Below are 22,211 nucleotides of genomic sequence, written 5' to 3' on the forward strand. Positions count from 1 at the left end.
ACTTTCAAGAATATTCAGTAAAAATAGTTTTAAAATGTGTTCAACTTACCTTATGTGTGTGTGTGTGTGTGTGTTGTCTTCTGTCCTGTCTGAGCCGATTCTTCCCCTCGGGACTTTCTATGCTTCTTCCTTCTTTGCACAATCGCAACATTTCAGGAAGTTTCACGAAAGATGACAACTTTTCTTCTGACACTGCAGGCTTTTTTTCTGCTCATATTGCTGTAAAAGCATACCGGTCACTCAAAAGTGTCTTTATTTACCTGCATTTTTACATTTCTCTGTACCGTGTGAAGTACTGTGCCATTGTTTTGCCACGTTTTGGTTTTTGAGTCTATTTGAATGTTATTGTAATGTCCTTTCCCACGGTTGTTCTGTTTGAACACTTCTGCATTTGACTTTGCTCTGCAGTGCTTGTGCAACAGCTCCTCAATGTCTATTTTCAATTCGGACCAAACCTGCCTTTCTTCATTGAGCGTTACTTTGTTGCAGGCCTCGTTTTCCAAATTGTGGACATGCTTTTCCTAAGGTTCGGGGTTAGGGTTAAGGGTTAGGGTTCAGGGATAAGCGTTAGGGATAAGGGTTAGGGATAAGGGTTGGAATAAGGGTTAGGGGTTAGGGTTAAGGGTTAGGGTTCAGGGATAAGGGTTCGGGTTAAGGGTTAGGGATAACAGTTAGGTGTTAGGGTTAAGGGTTAGGAATAAGGTTTAGGGTTAAGGGCTCCTGTGTTAGGGTTCAGGGTTAGGGATAACGATACGGGATAAGGGTTAGGGTTAGGAATAAGGGTTAGAGCTTAGGGTTTGGGGTTAAGGGTTAGGGTTAAGGGTTAGGGATAACGGTTAAGGGTTAGGGTTAAGGATTAGGGATAACGGTTAGGGGTTAGGGTTAAGGGTTAGGAATAATGGTTAGGGGTTAGGGTTAGGAATAAGGGTTAGGGTTAAGGGTTGAGGGTTAGGGATAAGGGTTAGGGGAATAGGGGTTAGGGATAAGTGTTAGGGGCTAAATTTAAGGGTTAGGGTTAAGGGTTAGCGCTAAGGGTTAGGGGAATAAGGGGTAAGAGGTTAGGGATAAAGGTTTGGGGTTTGGGTTAAGCATTAGGGATAAGGGTTAGGAAATAATAAATAATAATTTGGCCTACAACTTCACCTTTTCCACATCATTTTCATTGTTTACAGCACAGGCGTGTCCACATAGTGAACAATGAAAAGGATGCACCTTTGCCACTTTGATATTTTGTAAAGCAACACATGTAGATATGCTAAGAGGTTATATATTTCAGGAAAAAAATGCGTCTCAGCTTTGTCATATAGGTGAGCATGAACGTTGATCTGCTCGGTCACACTCGGTCACACTTCAATGTTTCAGATCATCAAACAAATGTAAATATTAGTCAATGTGTGGAGTGTTCACGTGGAATGTGTACTCTTGTGTGTCTTTTTCAATCACTTTGCTGAAAAAATCTTTTACCACAAAGCGTGCAAGGAAAAGGTTTCTCCCCAACGTGTGTTCTTGTGTGGACTTTCAAATGTGACTTCTTAACGAACCTTTTACCACAAACTGAGCAGGAAAGTAGTTTCTCTCCAGTGTGCATTTCTGTGTGTTTTTTAAAGTCAGCTTTTTTGGAGTATCTCTTACCACACACCGTGCAAAACATCTAATACTGTGCGCGCATGCTCCATTCAGAGAGTCCGTGGGGACGTCTCGGGTGTATCTTCATTCACACAGAGAAATGTTAGGTCCAACTTTGAGCCTTTCAAACTCATGGATCGGAGCTTCAGGACAAGATAAAAAGTGCGTAGGATATAAATGGACTTAATATCTATCTGCAGATGAAATTTCATTCAACTCTGATGGTGTGAAATATGTTCATTTTGCCCTGGAATGCCTACACGCAGTTGGCAGTGTGGCATGGAAACCAACACAGTGTGCTGCTGCAGCATTAGGACACTTGATTTTCTTCCCTGGACTTTTTGATGATCAAAAAAAATGTAAATGGATACTTGATATGATATGATATGACCTTTAAAACAGCTTTTGTCTTGACTCAGTGGGAACCAACCAACCACTTTTTTCCTCGCTATGAAATGTGCTCTAACTTCTTCAATGCTTGGGGTAGAGAAGTGAATGGGCTATCAAATTAAAGTTCAAGTCATGTTTTATCAGACTTGAATTTGCATCTTTCAACATTTTCTAACATTCCTAACATACGTGCACTGCAACACTTGTCCCAGTGTATTCTTGCTCGTTGCTGCACCGTTCTTGCAAATGGCTGCTCTGATCAGGAGGATTATCAGCTTGAAACAAGCCCCCCCCCCTTCATGGGCTCGTACAGGTGAGAAGGTTTCACCATCTAATTGAAGATACCATACCATAATAATAATCCATAATGTCCCTCATTGGGTGCAAAGTGCAGGTTTGGATTGCGCTATTTCAAGTCAATCATGAATCATGGCAAGCTATTCCACCCTCTCTTCATCCCGGTTTGCTATTGCATTTGTAACTCATTCTTTGTACTCACTGATCATTTATTCTTAAGTACGCCAGCATTAGTCATCATTTATACCGGATTCCCTTACAGAAAACAACATCACCCGCACTGTCCCGTATCCACTGCATACATTTTTTGGCTAAAAAGTGACTGAATCCATTCAAAGTTACTGAATCGTTTCAGGTCGCATCGTTCAAAATGAACCGATATCGTCCTTGAATTGTATCGGCAACCACGAATCGTGATACGAATGGAATCGTTATTAAAACAAATGGTTACACCTCTAATAATTAGTGCTGACAAGTCCATAGTTCCGAGAATAAAGTCAATATGATATATCACGGGAAGAAAGTCATAATTACGAGACGAAAATGAAGAAAGTTGACATACGGTATGTCACGGTGTGGAACCTGTAATGCAGATTAGACACAGCGCTAGTAAAAAATACAATTTATTACACAAGGTAATAAAGTACAACACAAAGATACAAAAATATATACAAAAAGGATAACTGAGGAACTCAGGGCGGAAGCCAAAAATACACAAAAGAAAAACACTGCTAAGCAGGAAAAAGACACACGGTAACTGAAGGAGCTGCAGGAAAAAAGGCATGCAGTACAGGTAAGTAGAACTCGGTATAGCAAAAAGCACAAAAGGTAAATAGGAAGGAAAAGGTGGACCAGTTGGGAGCCGAGGTAAGGAGGTACAGGAAGCAGGGTTGGCAAAGGAATAACTGGCAAAGCAAGGTAGTCGGGCAGCAGCTTATAAATGGTCAGGTAATTGGCCACAGGTGTCCCTCATGAGCTCATCAGTGCTGCCGCGTGCACTGAAAGGCAAACACAGACAGGCGGCAGCAGAGCGACAACACAGAACGTGACACCATAGTTGGAAAGAAAAAAACCCAGCTGGAATTTTACGAGAGTTAAGAGAAAAAAGTTGGGTGCGAGAATAATAAGAATATTATTAATAATAATAATAATTTAGTAGCACAGAGTTGAAATGTATGAATAGTTGGAATATACAAATTAAATACATAAAGAAAAGTAAACAAATTAGGTTGGGGAAAACTTTATAATATGACAGTAAAGCCAAAACAATAGCAAAATGGGGAAAACATCTCTAAAAAAGATGCTTTTTGATGTACATGACCAAATACACATCACTCCTTGGCATGCTGCTTTACAAACACCAACGGGGCCGAGATAAATCCTTTCATTTTTCACTCTGTGGCCCCCGCCGGAATAAGTTTGGACACCCCGACTTAGAGGAAGTGAGATGTTCTGCTGCAGAGTTGGAGTGGAAAATGTTATTTTTACGCGACAGCGACAAGATGTTGCGGGCACGGTGAGATATGCAAACCATCGTCAGCTGCGTGGAAACTTCCCCTTTTTTTGAGCAGCATCAACCAGCGTCTCCTCTCAGGCGGGAACAAGCTTATTTCCAACGGTGTCGTTTAAGTTGAAGTTGAAGTCTTTCCTGTTTGTTTGTGCTGCTTTCAGGTAAGGCGAAAATACTCCCCCACAATCAAGGGGCTTCAAATCTTTGCCTGTGTATTTATTTATTGAATCATGTACTTTTTTAAAAGGAGCCAGGGTCATTTGGCATGCCTGCATTAGAAATACACTGTGATACTTCTACTGTTGCAGCTGTGTACTTAACTATTTATGACACACTAGTTCATTCCTGTAGTGTTTAAGCACGAGCTAGCAATAACAATCTATGAAATGAATGTAGTGTACATATCAGTAACGCCAGCATAACACAGTTAAATGAAGTACATGAAGTACCGGATGACTAAACACGCTACGAGGAATAAAGAAAATCAACAAGCTATTCATGCAAGATAATGCATATTTTTATGATGTTTATGATGTTTATGATTCGGAATGATGTGGTTATATTCGGGGGGGTTATATTGGCTGGATCTGACTTATCCCCCCCCCCCTGTGCAAATGACGCGCTTGCCCACAATCATAATGAATGACACTTTGTAGTGTATTAAGTGAAAGGTGCATTGGTATAGATCCCATGTATAATAGATCTATTGGTATAGATCCCATGTATAATAGATGTATTGGTATAGATCCCATGTATAATAGATCTATTGGTATGTATAATACATGTATAATAGATCTATTGGTATAGATCCCATGTATAATAGATCTATTGGTATAGATCCCATGTATAATAGATGTATTGGTATAGATCCCATGTATAATAGATCTATTGGTATAGATCCCATGTATAATAGATCTATTGGTATGTATAATACATGTATAATAGATCTATTGGTATAGATCCCATGTATAATAGATCTATTGGTATGTATAATACATATATAATAGATGTATTGGTATAGATCCCATGTATAATAGATCTATTGGTATGTATAATACATGTATAATAGATGTATTGGTATAGATCCCATGTATAATAGATGTATTGGTATAGATCCCATGTATAATAGATCTATTGGTATAGATTCTTTGTATAATAGATGTATTGGTATAGATCCCATGTATAATAGATCTATTGGTATGTATAATACATGTATAATAGATCTATTGGTATAGATCCCATGTATAATAGATCTATTGGTATAGATCCCATGTATAATAGATGTATTGGTATAGATCCCATGTATAATAGATCTATTGGTATAGATCCCATGTATAATAGATCTATTGGTATGTATAATACATGTATAATAGATCTATTGGTATAGATCCCATGTATAATAGATCTATTGGTATGTATAATACATATATAATAGATGTATTGGTATAGATCCCATGTATAATAGATCTATTGGTATGTATAATACATGTATAATAGATGTATTGGTATAGATCCCATGTATAATAGATGTATTGGTATAGATCCCATGTATAATAGATCTATTGGTATAGATTCTTTGTATAATAGATGTATTGGTATAGATCCCATGTATAATAGATCTATTGGTATGTATAATACATGTATAATAGATCTATTGGTATAGATCCCATGTATAATAGATCTATTGGTATAGATCCCATGTATAATAGATGTATTGGTATAGATCCCATGTATAATAGATGTATTGGTATAGATCCCATGTATAATAGATCTATTGGTATGTATAATACATGTATAATAGATCTATTGGTATAGATCCCATGTATAATAGATCTATTGGTATGTATAATACATATATAATAGATGTATTGGTATAGATCCCATGTATAATAGATCTATTGGTATGTATAATACATGTATAATAGATGTATTGGTATAGATCCCATGTATAATAGATGTATTGGTATAGATCCCATGTATAATAGATCTATTGGTATAGATTCTTTGTATAATAGATGTATTGGTATAGATCCCATGTATAATAGATCTATTGGTATGTATAATACATGTATAATAGATCTATTGGTATAGATCCCATGTATAATAGATCTATTGGTATAGATCCCATGTATAATAGATGTATTGGTATAGATCCCATGTATAATAGATCTATTGGTATGTATAATACATGTATAATAGATCTATTGGTATAGATCCCATGTATAATAGATCTATTGGTATGTATAATACATGTATAATAGATGTATTGGTATAGATCCCATGTATAATAGATCTATTGGTATAGATGCTTTGTATAATAGATGTATTGGTATAGATTCTTTGTATAATAGATGTATTGGTATAGATCCCATGTATAATAGATCTATTGGTATAGATTCTTTGTATAATAGATGTATTGGTATAGATCCCATGTATAATAGATCTATTGGTATAGATTCTTTGTATAATAGATGTATTGGTATAGATCCCATGTATAATAGATCTATTGGTATAGATCCCATGTATAATAGATCTATTGGTATGTATAATACATATATAATAGATCTATTGGTATAGATCCCATGTATAATGGATCTATTGGTATGTATAATACATGTATAATAGATCTATTGGTATAGATCCCATGTATAATAGATCTATTGGTATGTATAATACATGTATAATAGATGTATTGGTATAGATCCCATGTATAATAGATGTATTGGTATAGATGCTTTGTATAGTAGATGTATTGGTATAGATTCTTTGTATAATAGATGTATTGGTATAGATCCCATGTATAATAGATCTATTGGTATAGATTCTTTGTATCATAGGTAGGTTGTGGAAGTGATTTGGGTCTACTACTACTGATGAATGACATCTGATCGTCCTTCTAACATGAAGCATTGAAATGAATTCAATAAGTACATTCAACCTAATCATCCTTTGCTGTGAGCTTCGTTACTAATTAGCTTCCATCTGTCCATCTTCTATGCCACTTATCCTTACTCGGGTGGCGGGGGCACTAATTAGCTTCCTAACATTTAAAAACATGGACCTGCAGTCCCCCCACAAGCTACTCATTACTTTTCTATGCATTTTATTTCTATTTTAGGGGGGTTTCTGGGTTTCTGATGAACAGCCTATTTCACTTGAATGCTTCTTTGCGATACATTGCTTACTTTGGATGGTTTTGGTTCCACTCCCATTTCTTTGTGCATTTTGAAGCTGCACTTGGAACCTCCTAGATTCTACATTCATTCTTGCAGTTTTTCAACTTGTCTCAATACTTTGGCCAATGAATGAATACTTCGTGATGCTTCGTGGTTGAATATGGCCATCAATCATCAGTCAAACCTCCACCAAGCGTCATAGTCCCCCCCACATTGTGATTTACAGCATAAATATTAGTCCTGCATGTATTTGAGCCACATGTTTAGATTCCTTGACTATGAAAACACAGCATCAGCAATGGGATTCATCATGATATCAATATGAGTTGAGTAGTTTTTCACAAAAATGGCATTTTCCCTTTTCTTCTGGATCTATACTGTAGCTACAGTATCTCCATAGCTTTGGAAGATCCAACAAATCCAGATTCCACAGTGTCTTGGTGAAATATAATGATGTGTGCTGGTTGCATGTTTATGGTTTCATTTCTTGTCTTCCTGTCATGAAAATCCCAAAGGTCCCCTATTTGTTCATATTCTGGATCATAGTATCGGAATGATTCCACTATCTGGATCAGTCTTTGATATTTTTTTTCCCAAGTTCTCTGACCATATTCTGTGGAGTTATATGCACAAATGCCGAAAATGGTCCTATCTCGCAATGTTAAAGAATCCTTTTTAAAAATTCCTGGATCCAGACGGTGATCCAGATCACCCCCAAAATGTAATCAGTTCTTCCATATCCCATTTCCCACAATTGATGAACATTTTATCCATTCATAACCTTTCAAGTCATTTTGAACAACAAACAAACAAAAAAACAAACAAACGCCGGCAAAAACCTAACATTTTAAATGGCTTATTTCTCTTATTATGTGTACTATATTGGGTAATAGGAGTGTAAAGGTAACTATAGGGGTGTTACGTCATGTCTAGAGGACTGTAATCATGTTAAAACGTGTATTTAGAAGGTGGTAGTCAGGTTTTCTTTGTCTTATTTTCTCTTATTATGTCTACTATATTGAGTAATAGGAGTATTAAGGTGACTATGGGTTGTTATTTCATGTTTAGAGGGCTCTAATCATGTTGAAAGGCATATTTAGAAGGTCATAAACAGGTTTTCTATGCCTTTTTTATGTTTTATGGTGTGGTGCCAGGAAGAAGGAGTCGCAGGCGGAGTGATTGGAACAGCAACTGACATTTTTTCCCCCATGTTTTGTATTTTGTCATTCATTTTGTTGACTCTGCCTGCTGACTAGCTATGTATTTTTTTCAGCTGAGTGACAAAATGAATCTTCATGCGTTCATTTGCTTGACGTCAGTGACTGTGGTAGCAGGTGACCTGATTTCCTTCTTTAAAAAACAAATCAAGTCTTTTCATAACCTTTGCTGAAGCGTCTCGTGCTGTTCAGCTGCAGATTGTCCAAGAAATCCAAGAAACCTCAAGAATCCCTTTGAGCTAAGCAGCCCTCGGCCGTCCGCCAAAGCAGGATCCTGCATTGAACTGATCTTAAAGGGGAGGTTTCCAACTGGGGCAGATTCCAACTGGTTTTGGATAAAAGACGCAATCTGGAATGAAAGGACGATGGACTTCACCGGCACCGTCATTCTCAGCTCCAACGCACAACGCCGGCCCGTCCATCCAGACTTTGCGGGCAGAGTGAACTATGTCGATGGTGCGCCTTCCAGTCGGTCCAGAAAGAATATTTTGATCTGCAACGTAACCAAAAGTGACAGCGGCAGCTACCAGTTCAGATACGTCGATCGATGTGAGAAGTGGGTGACAGAGCCTCCTGTTGTTGTCACAGTGGAAGGTAAGCACTCACCTCACGTCCGTCTGCCCGTTCACGTTCACCACCACTACATCCTTTTATGCTGAATCACTCGCTTTTCCTTGCAGACAACCCCTGCCCAATTACGTTTGGGAACCCCTCCCCCGTGAAGGAAAACACCATGGTCACACTGACGTGCTCCACTTTGACCTCATGCCCCTCAAGGCCTCAAATTGGAGACGGTCGTCTGAGTCCCCTCGCGTCCCAGCGGCAAACTGGGATGAGAAGCTCATTCGTTTGGACGGCGGGCTGGCGGGATGACGGCAGGGAGTTTTCATGCCAAACGCAGGACAACACCGACACGTACTTGACTCAAAAAATCACTTTACTCGTAGGATGTAAGTTTAATTTTATTTAATTTGATTTATTTGTACAGTCGTGCCTCGACCTGGCGCGGTTCCAACATCACTCCCTCACTCTCGCTTTTGTGGGGGACCACGGCCTATTATTAGTTGAAAAAGATGAATATATAAGCCAATTTGATCAAATTGATCATTTCCAAGCATAAAAATGGCCAAATGAAGCAAAAATCCAAATATAAGCCATGAAGACCACCTCTGAAGTTGTGAATGTCACCAGGTGTCACCACCAGACTTGATCGCCTGAGCAACAGGCTTTTATTGCAGCTTTAAATGATCTCACACCGAAAATAGCATCGTCATCACAACACGGGTTACTGTTGCGTAGCCCACAGCAAGCCCAGATGTCACTTCCTGTCCGCCACTGATTGTGCTCCCCTACAAGGTAAAATGTCTGATGAGATATGATAGGTAGGGTAACAGCGTTTAACTATAGGGGTGTTATTTCATGACTAGAGGGCTCTAATCATGTAAAAAAAAATGTATCCAGAAGATCGTACACAGGTTTTCTGTGCCATAACAACAAAAATATTCCATTTCTAGAGAAGTACTCCTACTTGGAGGATAAATAATAAACGAGGGATTACTGTACATGTCCCACATGTGGACACGCAAATAGAAAATATAGTTGACATTTTCTTTGCTTGACATTCAGACGCCCCAAAAAACACAAAGGCCAGCGTCTGGAACACAAAAGTCTTGGAAGGAGACAGCGTCCGTCTCAGCTGCACCAGCGAGGGAAATCCCGCCCCCAACTTTACCTGGTCTACGAATGAACGAGAGGTGTCCACCAGAGGCGGGTGGACCATCACGTCCATAAGAAGCCAACACAGCGGGACGTACGTGTGTCAAGCCACAAACGTGCACGGACATGGCACGTCACGCATCGACATCAACGTGAAATGTGAGAAAAGATCTTTTTCCTTTGACGAGTTGCCTCGTTTCACCACAGCGCTTTCCACGCGCGTCTGTCCATTCACGCATGTCTGTCCATTCACACGCGCCTGTCCATTCACACGTGTCAGTCCATTCACGCGCGTCTGTCCATTCACGCGCGTCTGTCCATTCACGCGCGTCTGTCCATTCACACGCGCCTGTCCATTCACGCGCGTCTGTCCAATCACGCGCGCCTGTCCATTCACACGCGCCTGTCCATTCACACGCGCCTGTCCATTCACACACGTCTGTCCATTCACACGCGCCTGTCCATTCACGCGCGTCTGTCCATTCACGCGCGTCTGTCCATTCACAGGCGTCTGTCCATTCACGCACGCCTGTCCATTCACACGCGTCTGTCCATTCACGCACGTCTGTCCATTCACACGCGCCTGTCCATTCACACGCGCCTGTCCATTCACACGTGTCAGTCCATTCACGCACGTCTGTCCATTCACACGCGTCTGTCCATTCACAGGCGTCTGTCCATTCACAGGCGTCTGTCCATTCACACGCGCCTGTCCATTCACACGTGTCAGTCCATTCACGCACGTCTGTCCATTCACACGCGCCTGTCCATTCACACGCGCCTGTCCATTCACACGCGCCTGTCCATTCACACGTGTCAGTCCATTCACACGCGTCTGTCCATTCACACGCGCCTGTCCATTCACACGCGCCTGTCCATTCACACGCGCCTGTCCATTCACGCGCGTCTGTCCATTCACACGCGTCTGTCCATTCACGCACGCCTGTCCATTCACACGCGCCTGTCCATTCACACGTGTCAGTCCATTCACGCACGTCTGTCCATTCACACGCGTCTGTCCATTCACGCGCGTCTGTCCATTCACGCGCGCCTGTCCATTCACGCGCGTCTGTCCATTCACACGCGCCTGTCCATTCACGCGCGTCTGTCCATTCACACGCGTCTGTCCATTCACGCACGCCTGTCCATTCACACGCGCCTGTCCATTCACACGCGCCTGTCCATTCACACGTGTCAGTCCATTCACGCACGTCTGTCCATTCACACGCGTCTGTCCATTCACGCGCGTCTGTCCATTCACGCGCGCCTGTCCATTCACACGCGCCTGTCCATTCACACGCGCCTGTCCATTCACGCGCGTCTGTCCATTCACGCGCGTCTGTCCATTCACACGCGCCTATCCATTCACGCACGTCTGTCCATTCACACGCGTCTGTCCATTCACGCGCGTCTGTCCATTCACGCGCGCCTGTCCATTCACACGCGCCTGTCCATTCACACGCGCCTGTCCATTCACGCGCGTCTGTCCATTCACACGCGCCTATCCATTCACGCGCGTCTGTCCATTCACGCGCGTCTGTCCATTCACACGCGTTTGTCCATTCACGCGCGTCTGTCCATTCACGCGCGCCTGTCCATTCACGCGCGCCTGTCCATTCACACGCGCCTGTCCATTCACGCGCGTCTGTCCATTCACACGCGCCTATCCATTCACGCGCGTCTGTCCATTCACGCACATGCATGCTGTAAATGTGTTTTTCTGGGATGATCATTGTTGGATTGGAGACGGTGATCCACCGGAGAGCTGACATCTGACGTTTGTGTCTCTCAGATGCCCCGCGTGTTGAGATCATTAGTGGCTCGTCAACGTCCACGTTCACGCAGGGAGATGAGATGGCGCTGACATGTCATGTGACCAGAAGCAATCCGCCGGTCCAAGGCTACACTTGGTCCAAAGATGGGAAACCTGTTCAGGGTCAGCGGGAGTACGTGGTCCAGTCAGTGCAGCCCGAGCATGCGGGCCGGTACACGTGCAGGGCCTTCAACGACGCGGGGGAGGGAACGTCAGCGCCGCTTCCCGTTCAGGTTGAATGTGAGTTAGCACGCTGGTCACGCTGACTGGATAATCTTTGTCTATTTTTCTTGTAACATGATGACTTGACTGCCGGAACATTTGGACTTTAGTGTCATTTTTCCCCTGACCAATTTTTAAATATTTCATATTTGAATATTTTTATATTAGGACTATTTATAGGCTTCAACTCTACGCTACTAAAATGATGTTATTAATCCTCATAATACCACTTGAATCATGGAAGAATGCTGACTGTTTTATCGTTAGAACACAACGTTCATATTTGTTTTTTACATTTCTGCTGTTATTTTTTTAAAAAGAAAAATGTCCAACTATTTCAACTGTCTCCTTGTACACTTTCTTCCTGTAATAACCACTTCATTGCCATATTTTCACTTTCTTTTCGGAACATTAGAACTTTTCCTGCCACCTCATTCTACAGAAATGGCAACTTTATTTATTTTGTTTTGATATCACGACTTAAAAAAACAAAACATCTTTCAACTTTATGCTACTAAAAATCAGACTTTTTAAAAATATTTATTTTTTATTGATCTAAATTTTATTTTAACTTTTTCTTGTACAGTTACTGATGATTTTTCCACTTTTTCTGTTGTTTTTTTTTTGTTTTGATGTTTTGTTTTTTTTATTTTCCAAAAATGTAAACTTTGTTCTTGTCAATTTTCTTCCCATAACATTATGACTTTATTGCCATAATATTTGGACTTTGTTGCCATAATATTCTAACTTTTTCCCCAGACAAACGTTTAAAAAATGACAACATTACTCTGTAAATTAATAGATTTCACCTCTATGCTACTAAAATGCCGTTGTTATTCCTCATAATAACACTTTATTCATGTTCAAATTGTGCCTTTTTTTTCGTAAGAAAACGACTTCTTTTCTGCTAATATTTGGACTTTTTTCTTGTAATATTAAAGCAGTCATTTTCCATTTTTGCTGTTGTTTTTTTGAAAGAAAAATGTACCAAATATGTCAGCTTTCTTCCTGTAAATCTTCTTTCATGATTATGACATTATTCCCATCATATTTAGGCTTTTTTTCTGCTAACATTTATGTTTTTCCCCAAATGAATTTTCCAAAAATGACCACTTTATTCTTTGTTTTGTTTGTTTCTCGTAATTTTACAATAAAAAAAAGAACATCTTTTTCCTTTAACGTTTCAGCTTGATGCAGGAAATGTATTCTGTACGGGCCTTCATGTTGTGTGCCGCCAGCTAATATGTTTCACTGCCTGGTGTGACCCGCGTGGTGCGCACGGGGCTCGAAGCACCGTACATCGAATGAGAGTCGAGAGCGCTAGCCATCGAGCTAAAAGCCCGAGCTGTCAACTGGGCGTCCAGCGTGGCTCTTGAGGCTTCGGGGAGTGATGTTCATGTGTCATCTTAAGGAAAGCGCTAACAGCGGCGTCCTCTTCCAGACCCGCCAAGGAAAACCAAAGTTTTGGTCTCCGGGTCGGACTCCACCCACATCAAAGTCAACACGCCCCTCGTGCTGAAATGCCAAACTGACGCCAACCCGGCAGCGAACAAGTACTCGTGGTCGCTGCACAGCCAAAATAAAAAGACGTCTTGGTCGTCCTGGCCGTCGGAGGTCACCGCGGACATCTTGCGGGTGAGCAGCGTGCAGAGACGTCACGAGGCCTGCTACGTCTGCAACGCCACCAATCGCATCGCCAGCGGAGACAACAGCCAAGCTTTGTGCATCCAGGTTCTCTGTGAGTAACTGCAGCATCATTCACTCACTCACTCATCCATATTGGAATGGAATACAGTGTTCCCTCGTTTATCACTCTCAGAGAAGTTCAATGATCAACTGCAGGTACGACACAAGAAATGATGAAGTCACTCATGTGTACTTCGCTCCTCTGGCCTCTGCCTCCTCGCCCTGGCGCCGTTCCGCTGAACTGTAGCGTTTTGGTATCCTTGTTAAAACATATCGCTGCGGTGCTCCTCCAACCGAACATTCATTTATCCCGTAATGGCACAGGCGTGTGACTTCTACATTCCTTCAGCATGCCAGAAGTCCAACCTGTTGTGCAATGGTTAGCATCCTCCTCTGCCTTCTGGCCGCAGAGCGTTTCGTCGACATTGTGGGTTTTGTCGGGGAGAAACTTGCAAACGTGCAAAGATTGCGAGCTAGCAAGCTGGTGATAACACAGGAGACACGGCAGGGCGGCACCAAGGACACTGATTGACAACGGTCTACAGCCAATCAGGACGCAGAAGACAATGGGCGGTGCAGACAGAAGTGGGAGGGAAGAGAGGCATTCAACTTCCCACAGTGCAGTTCTTCTTAAAGGGCCAGGGTCGGCCTGTAACAGTGTTCGTACGCTGTAAAAAAATAAAAAAGCACTAAAAAAGTCCATGAAACAGCGAGTGTGCGAAAGGTGAACCACGACAGAGGGAGGGTAAAATTACATTACTATTACATTACTACTAGCACATCACTACTACCAGGAGAAGCAGACTATAGAGGGGGAGGCGGCCCAGCAAGGTGCACTGTACTCGGGCACACACTCCGAGCAGCCGGTGTGACGCCACGGAGGTCTCTGGCAAACCTGTTGCACAATAACCCCGGGTGTTGCAGCTTCGCTGGCGTCCAGGTGGCTGGTGAGGTGTACCTAATGATGTGTTCCTCCAGACCCTCCCAGCAAGCCCGTGCTGTCCATGGCCGCTGAAGCCCGCGAGGGTGAGCTGCTTCCCATTGTCTGCTCCACAGAGAGCTTCCCGCCGTCCCACTTCACGCTGACCAGGACGTCCGGTCAGCAGTCGTCGGTGCGGCCCGTGGCCGATTCCCGTGGCGGGAATCTGTCCATCACCTTGAACGTGACGTCAGCCGACGCCGGGGTCTACGCCTGCGAGGCCGCCAACAGCCAAGGCAGGGAGAGCACGCGGAGGCCTTTGGAAGTCCGATGTGAGTCATTCCCGTCCCATTTCTGTCATCATTTCAAAAAAAAAAAAAAGGCGGAGGTTTTGGGGATGAAGTAAGACGCGCCCGTCCCGTCGTCTGCTCTCGTGGCAGATTCTCCCAAAGACGTGACGGTGAACGCTCGACCGGGTCTGGACGTCAGGGAAAACGCGACATTGACACTGCAGTGCGGCGCCAAGTCCCACCCGGCCGTGACCTCGGTGACCTGGTGGAGGATGATGGACGGGAGACCCCGAGCCTTGCCGAAGCTTTGGACCTTTGCCATCGAGTCCGTCACGCCCTCTGACAGCGGCCTGTACGGCTGCACCGCCGCCAACGACATCGGCACGGGAAGCTCGCCTCCGGTCCAGGTCAAGGTCAAGTGTGAGTGGAATGCTGAAATGAGCTTTTGTTGATTGGTTCATTGGTTGTTCATCCGCGTATCAATAAATCATGCTGTTTAGTGACCCAATGACCTCATAATCCTAATAACAACAACACATGCTGCTGTCGTGGCCGTGACCCAGCTAAAAGTAAACACGTCACTTCCTGTCCACGTGTCCAGAAGACAGACACAAGCTAATGTTCCAATGTTTTGTGTCATTACTGCCACCTAGTGACCACAATACTACACATCACTTGTATTTACATGCGGTAAACAGTAATACACCACAGTCTGCACCAAACAGCCGTCATTTATTCAGTCATTTCTGAAAAAACGCGATATAGCGAGGGAGCGGAAGTCGAACCTCGATATTGCGAGGGAGGACTGTATTGCAACACACATATCTGTATTTTCTCTTATTAAGTCTACTATATTGGGTAATAGGAGTGTCAAGGTGACTATAGGGGTGTTACTTCATGTCTAGAGGCTCTAATGATATTAAAAAGCATATTTACTAGATCGTGAACAGGTTTTTTTACATTCTTTTTTCCCGTATTCAATAACATTATTATCATGACACATAAATGTCATATGTAGGGCAACATGTTCCTTCCACTCACTAGAGTCAATCACTTCTCCTGTTTCTGCCGGCCAGACGCTCCAAAGCTCACGGAGATCAGCAAAGCGGAGGAACGTCAGCGTTCAGACGGGCTGAGCTCGGTGATGCTGAGCTGCAGCAGCCACGCCGTCCCCCCCGCCAGGCAACATCTGTGGTACAAGAAGGTGGCGGACGGCCAAGGAGAGGACGAAAACGTGTCTGACTCTCAGAACCACACGGTCACGTCGGACCAGCCGGGCGTCTACTACTGCGTGGCCAAAAACGACGTCGGTGACGGGACGTCGGAACCTGTGAGCGTGTTTCTCGACGGTGGGTGTCGTCGCAAGCTCGCACTCCGCACCAAACTCATCCAAGCTGTTGCGTTAAAGTTGGGTGTGCAAAATAGATGACCAATAGTTTCAGGGAGTGGAAATGGCAAACTCTTAATGTCTCTTCTTCCCACAGGAGGATTCATGAAGGCCCTGAAGTTCCTCCTTCCTCTTCTGTGCGTCCTCGTCTTTCTGCTTCTCATCTTCTACATCTGCAGGTCATTTGCTCAGATGTTTGCTGGGTTTTCTTTCTATTTTCCAAATATTCCAACCTTCTTCTTTAATAACCTTTGGAAAATCTCCCCTGGTAATATTATTACTTTATTCCCATGATGTCAGACCCGCCCCCTCCCAACCTATTCATTCACTTTGTTTTGTTTGGTCCTCATCATTTGGCAACTTTGAAGACATTTTTCCTTTAATATTTCAACCCCACGTGACTAAAAAATAGTTTTCATCCGTTTATTCTTGTTTTGTTCCTCATTAGAAGAAAAGGTTTTTCTCTTCACTTTTTCCCCAACCTAATTACCTAATTTTCCAAAACTGACAACTTCATTTTGTTTTGTTTGTTTCCCATAATATGACAACTTGAAAGAATATGTATATTTTCTTTAATATTTCGCCTTGATGCTAAAATGACTGGACTCATAATATTACAAGTTTATTGTCATGAAATTGGGACTTTTTTTCTTGCTAGAATATAACTTTTTTCTCATAAAATTACACCTTTTTTTCCAATTTCTGCTGTTTTTTGGGGTTTTTTTCCAACGACTTCAACTTTTTTCTTGTAAATTTCCTTCTTCTCACGTTTTTGACTTTATTCCCATAATATTTTCAATTCTTCCAACTTAACTTTCCAATTTACTATTATTGTTTTTTTTTTTTAATTTCAACTCTAACTACTAACTTTTTCTTGGTAAATGACAAGTTTTTTTTTTCAATATTTTGACAGTATTCTTAAAATGACTGCAGATTTTTCCATTTTTGCTGGGTTGTTTTTTTAGTTTCCTTGTTAAATTCTATTTTTAGAATGAGCCGCAGGCCAATACAAAAACAAATGGCCCCTGGGCCGCACTTTGGACACCTCCGACAGCCAACCCTATCCCTAACCCCACCCTGACTCCACCCCCACTTTGAGATCGTGATTGTTCCCAGTGCAGCAGCACATTAAAGATTGTACCGGAACATAAAAATACAAACACCTCCATTCTATGGAGAACAACCAACTTGTGTTCTCAGACGCAGGAGGAACAAACTCATCCAGGACTTCGCCAGCAGGAGGACTGCGATGACAGACAACCAAAAATTTGCAGGGTGTCGTGCCGAGTCCCGGACCGGTGACCCGAGCACGGATAACAGGTGATGTGCAAAAACACCCTCTGAATACTTTTCACCCGCAAACTCATCTGCCATCGTCACGACGCATGCAACACAAACTACAGCACATGTCCCACAATGCATCTGGCAACCTGCCCACACCCAGCCTCTAGAGGGCACCCTTTGCTTCTTTACACTTTGTCATCCCGCAGGGCAACAACAAGCATCCACACAGTCTACTCCCTGCTCGGCCTGCCCCCTGGTGGACGGGTGAGTGCATTGACGTTACATTTCCGTTCTACTTTCCATCTTGGTCGTTGCTGCTGCCTCTGTGGGGGCATCACGCAGAAAAATGACAAAACAGCAGTTTTGGTCACAGGTTCGCAGATAGCCGTGCTTCTTCAAAAATCTTTGGAAAATTTCTACTCGGCGAGTTTATTCTTGCAATATTGCAACCATACAATTTTTTTCTCTTCATATTTTGGCTTTATCCTCGTAAATGTTTTTACATTTTCCAGCTATTTCAACTTTCCTCTTGTACATGTTCTTCTCACAATTCTATGACTTCATTGCCATCATATTTTCACTTCAACAACCTCATTTTCCAAAACTCACAACTTTATTTTGTTTTGTTTTCATAACAGCACGACTTTGAAAAAACTAACAGATTTTCTTTTGCTGTACTAAAATGACATCATTTCCTTATAATATTACAAGTTTATTCTTGTGAAATCGTGAGCTTTTTCTCACCAGAATACAACTTGTTTCTTTTCATATTTTGACTTTATTCTCGGAAAATTGCTTGTGTCTTCTCCATTCCCCCCCCCCCAAATATTTCAACTTTCATCTTCAATAATGTTTGGAAGATTTCTACTTGTAATATTAAGACTTTATTCCCATAACATTTTATTCCATAATATAACTTTTTATTATAACTAATTTCCCAAAAATGTCAACTTTTTTCCATAATATTATGACGTTGGAAAAACAACACATTTTCTTTAACATTTCCACTTTATGTTGTAATAAAGTCATAATATTCAGAGTTTATTCTCGTAAAATTGTGACCATTTTCTTGTTAGAATACAACTTTTTTCTCTTCATAGTTTGATTTTATTCTCATAAAATGAGGGTTTTTCTCCATTTGTGCTGTTCTTTCCCCAACTATTTCAACTTTCTTGTAAATTTTCTTCTCGTAATTTTATGACTTTATTCCAGAATATTATAACTTTTTCACTTCCTAATTTTCCAACAATGACAACTTTATTTTGTTTTGTTTGTTTTTCCTAATATCACGCGTGCTCTGACCCCTGCTCGTCTGCCAGGGTCGTCCCTCGGCAGCCGGCGGCCTCCAGGACGGCTTCCGCTCGGACGATTCTGTCCACTACGCGTCCCTGCAGTTTGGACTCGAGTGAGAACACATCCCGTCTATTTTTACAAGCAAAACGTGCCAGATTGCCCGATGGTGAGAGTGTTTTTTCTCTGAACAGACGAGGGAACGAGCCGGATGTCGTGTATGCCGTGGTACCCCAGCCAAAGGGTCCCAAGAAGGTGTTTTCTGGCGCTCCTTTCACCTTCTGACCGTGAAAACGTCCCCAGAATTCCACCACTTGTTTCTCTCTTCACTGCAGACGGGTGAAGAGAAGCTGGGTAGGACGACGCCCGCTGAGTCCAGCGAAGACGAGGTGGAGCTCAACTACTCGCAGCTCAACTTCACGCCAAAGTCCGTGCGCTCGCAGGACACTCCATTAGGTACACCCGCTACCCCTTTCACACATTCCGCCTGATCAACAACATGCTTATTACCGTGCTTGAGGTTTGGTCTTTATCATGTGTGGGCCCGCCCGTCCAGGCGGACAAGCTGCCGCCAGAGACAGCTGGCAAAGCCGGCAAAGCGTGGAAAACAAAGTGTCCCTGAATGCATCTCGTGGTCATGTAGTGACAATGAGGACGTGTCGTTACGAGGATGAACGGACCGGAGACGTGTGTTGTGTGTGAGTGTTGGAGTTACACACGCGGTGTTGGCATTGCGCTGCTGTTGATGTGTTCAGGTCAGAATAAAAAAGATAAAAGAGCGTTAGACTCACGCTGTGTCGTCGTAAAAGAGAGGCGTGGCTTGCCAAGACGCGTATGCGTCAATTACGCTGAACATCGAACATAATTCATGAAATAAATGAGTTACTTAGCGTCGTGTTTGCAGCCCTATTAAAATATTTTCTTGACCATTTCAACTCCATTTTGCTAAAAGGATAATGTGATGACTTTAGATGACCCAGAAGCTCAAGTGGTTTACAACATCGTGACGTCTCCTTTAGGCTCCGCCCGAGAAGAGGGACTTTCCACCAGAGAAAACATCTGATTGGACGCACCGGTGGGCGTGGTTGTATAAAGAAGGCTGACTTTCTCTTCCAGTGGATTCCTGGGGAGGCCATGTCGTTCACAACTGTGTCAAAGACTGGAATATACAGTCGTGTCTCACGATACCACGTCAAAACATACTGAATGTAAATACAAGTGATGTGTAGCATTGTGGTCACTAGGTGGCAGTAATGAGACATTAGCTTACAGACATTACCTGAACTCTGCTAAGTCAGCCATGGCATGTCCCACATCATAGAGTGGGAATAAGTTCTCCTCCTAGTCCGTGTGGAAGTGGTCCCTTAAGTTCCTTAAGTTTAGAAAAAATAAATTCGAGGCTAACTGGTGAGCTTACTAGCTTGTTAGCTTGCTAACTAGCGGCTGTGTTGAATCCCTGCAGCATAAGAGTTGCACAATGTGTTGTAAATAATGACTAATGGGGTGTTTTTTCATGTCTAGAGGGCTCTAATAAGGCTACAAAGCATATTTAGAAAGTCACAAACAGGTTTTATTTTGCTCTAACAAAAATATTCCATTTATGACCATTGTATTCTATGCTCATGCAGAAATTCATTTATCAATTTTCACTTAACCGCTATAGACGAGGGACGACTGCACCACGGCAACAAGTTTATTTCTGGACTATAACCATTTGTTACCACCTCAACGGCGCAACTGAGATGGAAGAAGAGGAATCCAAAGAAACTTGAAGTTTGCTGTCAATGCAGTTTTTCTCCCCGATCCACCCTGGGATCAACATAGAGCCTTGAGGAGTGCCAGAGGAGCTTGTCAACCCGCATGCCATTGCCGTTCATCCGGGCCAGATTAGGATTACCTCTTTGCAGTCATTTTTTTGCTTGTGGAACCTGATGACTTAAACCTTGAGTTAAGATTACGAGACATTCTTTTTGTCCAGATTGGAGCTATGTAAGGCTAATTGTGAGTTTTTATTCTTTTTCCATTTTCACTGCTCATACGCCCTTGCATCCTGTCCTATTAAACTCTGTTTTTCTGAAACATCGTAAAAGATGTCTTCTATGATGTAAAAGAGTACGCAGTATTGTTCAAGAACATTCCTTTTAGGTTATTCCACTGAGAACTAAAAACCCAACAGGTCCCTCCAATAACGAGTAAACGATGGCAGGGCCTTACCAAGAGCAACACGCCCACGAGGAGAAGCAGCTGTAAGGTAAGGCTTCAGCACGATGTACATAATCATGTACAGAATAATGTTTCTTATGTTCTTATTCATTTTCTTGTTCTCTTTCTTTTTTGGGAGAATGAACAGAACAAGAATTTCATTGCATAGCAGAACCACCAGTTTTACTGTGCATATGACAATAAAACTCTTGAATCGTGAATAATCATGTCAACATATCATAGAAATGTGGTCTGGATGCACTGGGGGCGTTTCAACTTTCCTCTTAAATCATCTTTGTCCGTTTTCCTTTTTGCAATCGTACAACCTTAAACCCCCATAATAGTTTCACTTTATTCCCATCATGTAAACCCCCCCGCCCCACCCCAGCTAATTTTCCAAAAATGACAACTTTATTTTAGTTTTTCTCATAATATTACAACTTTTTGAAAAGCATATTTTTTCTTTCCTGTTTCATCTGTAGTCTACAAAAACATTATTTTTCCACACAATATTATGAGATATTTTGAGTTTATTCTCCTGAAACTGCAACCTTTTTTCTCGTTAGAATACGACTTTCCCTCTCAATATTTTTACTTTATTCTTGTCAAATTACAGCTGTTTTTTCCCCATCTCTGCTGCTGTCTTTTTAAAAATTTATTTCCAAGTATTTAGTTTTTCTTCTTGTATCTTTTCTTCTCGTAATTCCGACTTTATTGGCGCAATATTTTGACTTTATTCTCGTAACATTCTAACCTTTTCTGCAACCAAATTTGAGAAAAATTACCAAAAAAAACCCCTAAAACCCTCAACTTTCTGCTACTAAAATGACATTATTTTTCCACATAATATGATGACGTACAATGATATATACTACCTCCGGCTCTAACCAGTGCTTTTTCCCCTCCTGTCTCAAGGGGTGGGGAGCTCAACTGTCCCAAATGAAGTAGCCCATAGTGGTGGTATCTGGGAGAGCTCTCCAATAAGCCATGAATTACAATGACACATTCAAGGGATAGTTGGGATGTTTTCACATGAAGTTGTATGACATCCCATCAGCAGTGTAGTACATCAACAATGACTTACCCCCCCCCACTTGGTCCCGTGAGCCTGGTTCTGGTCTGAGATCCGTGATGAGGAACGTTGGGCCACTTAAGTAAAGAGTTTGGCTTCTAAAAACAATATGCG

At 42.2% G+C, this 22,211-nt stretch overlaps 1 protein-coding gene across 4 annotated transcripts; it reads left to right on the top strand.

Annotated features, from left to right (window-relative positions):
* The first annotated feature begins 3,649 nt into the window (after nucleotides 1-3,649).
* On the top strand, nucleotides 3,650-21,973 carry LOC129185525 (B-cell receptor CD22-like). 4 transcript variants are annotated; one of them, XM_054782712.1, is made up of 17 exons: nucleotides 3,650-3,984; nucleotides 8,273-8,333; nucleotides 8,415-8,810; nucleotides 8,897-9,166; nucleotides 9,843-10,091; nucleotides 11,725-11,985; nucleotides 13,409-13,705; nucleotides 14,632-14,904; nucleotides 15,013-15,282; nucleotides 15,939-16,211; nucleotides 16,347-16,428; nucleotides 17,450-17,569; nucleotides 17,740-17,797; nucleotides 18,853-18,938; nucleotides 19,018-19,078; nucleotides 19,159-19,279; nucleotides 20,487-21,973. In XM_054782712.1, exons 2-17 carry the CDS (start codon nucleotides 8,285-8,287, stop codon nucleotides 20,531-20,533), a joined length of 2,913 nt encoding a protein of 970 aa, XP_054638687.1. In that variant the 5' UTR covers nucleotides 3,650-3,984; nucleotides 8,273-8,284; the 3' UTR covers nucleotides 20,534-21,973. The 4 variants fall into 4 exon arrangements, with proteins under 4 accessions (XP_054638687.1, XP_054638686.1, XP_054638685.1 ...); XM_054782711.1 differs by having other exon boundaries at nucleotides 3,651-3,984; nucleotides 8,409-8,810; nucleotides 19,843-21,973; XM_054782710.1 differs by having other exon boundaries at nucleotides 3,651-3,984; nucleotides 8,409-8,810.
* Nucleotides 21,974-22,211: the final 238 nt, after the last annotated feature.

Source organism: Dunckerocampus dactyliophorus, chromosome 7, assembly GCF_027744805.1.
Source record: "Dunckerocampus dactyliophorus isolate RoL2022-P2 chromosome 7, RoL_Ddac_1.1, whole genome shotgun sequence".
Classification (NCBI taxonomy): Eukaryota; Metazoa; Chordata; class Actinopteri; order Syngnathiformes; family Syngnathidae; genus Dunckerocampus; species Dunckerocampus dactyliophorus.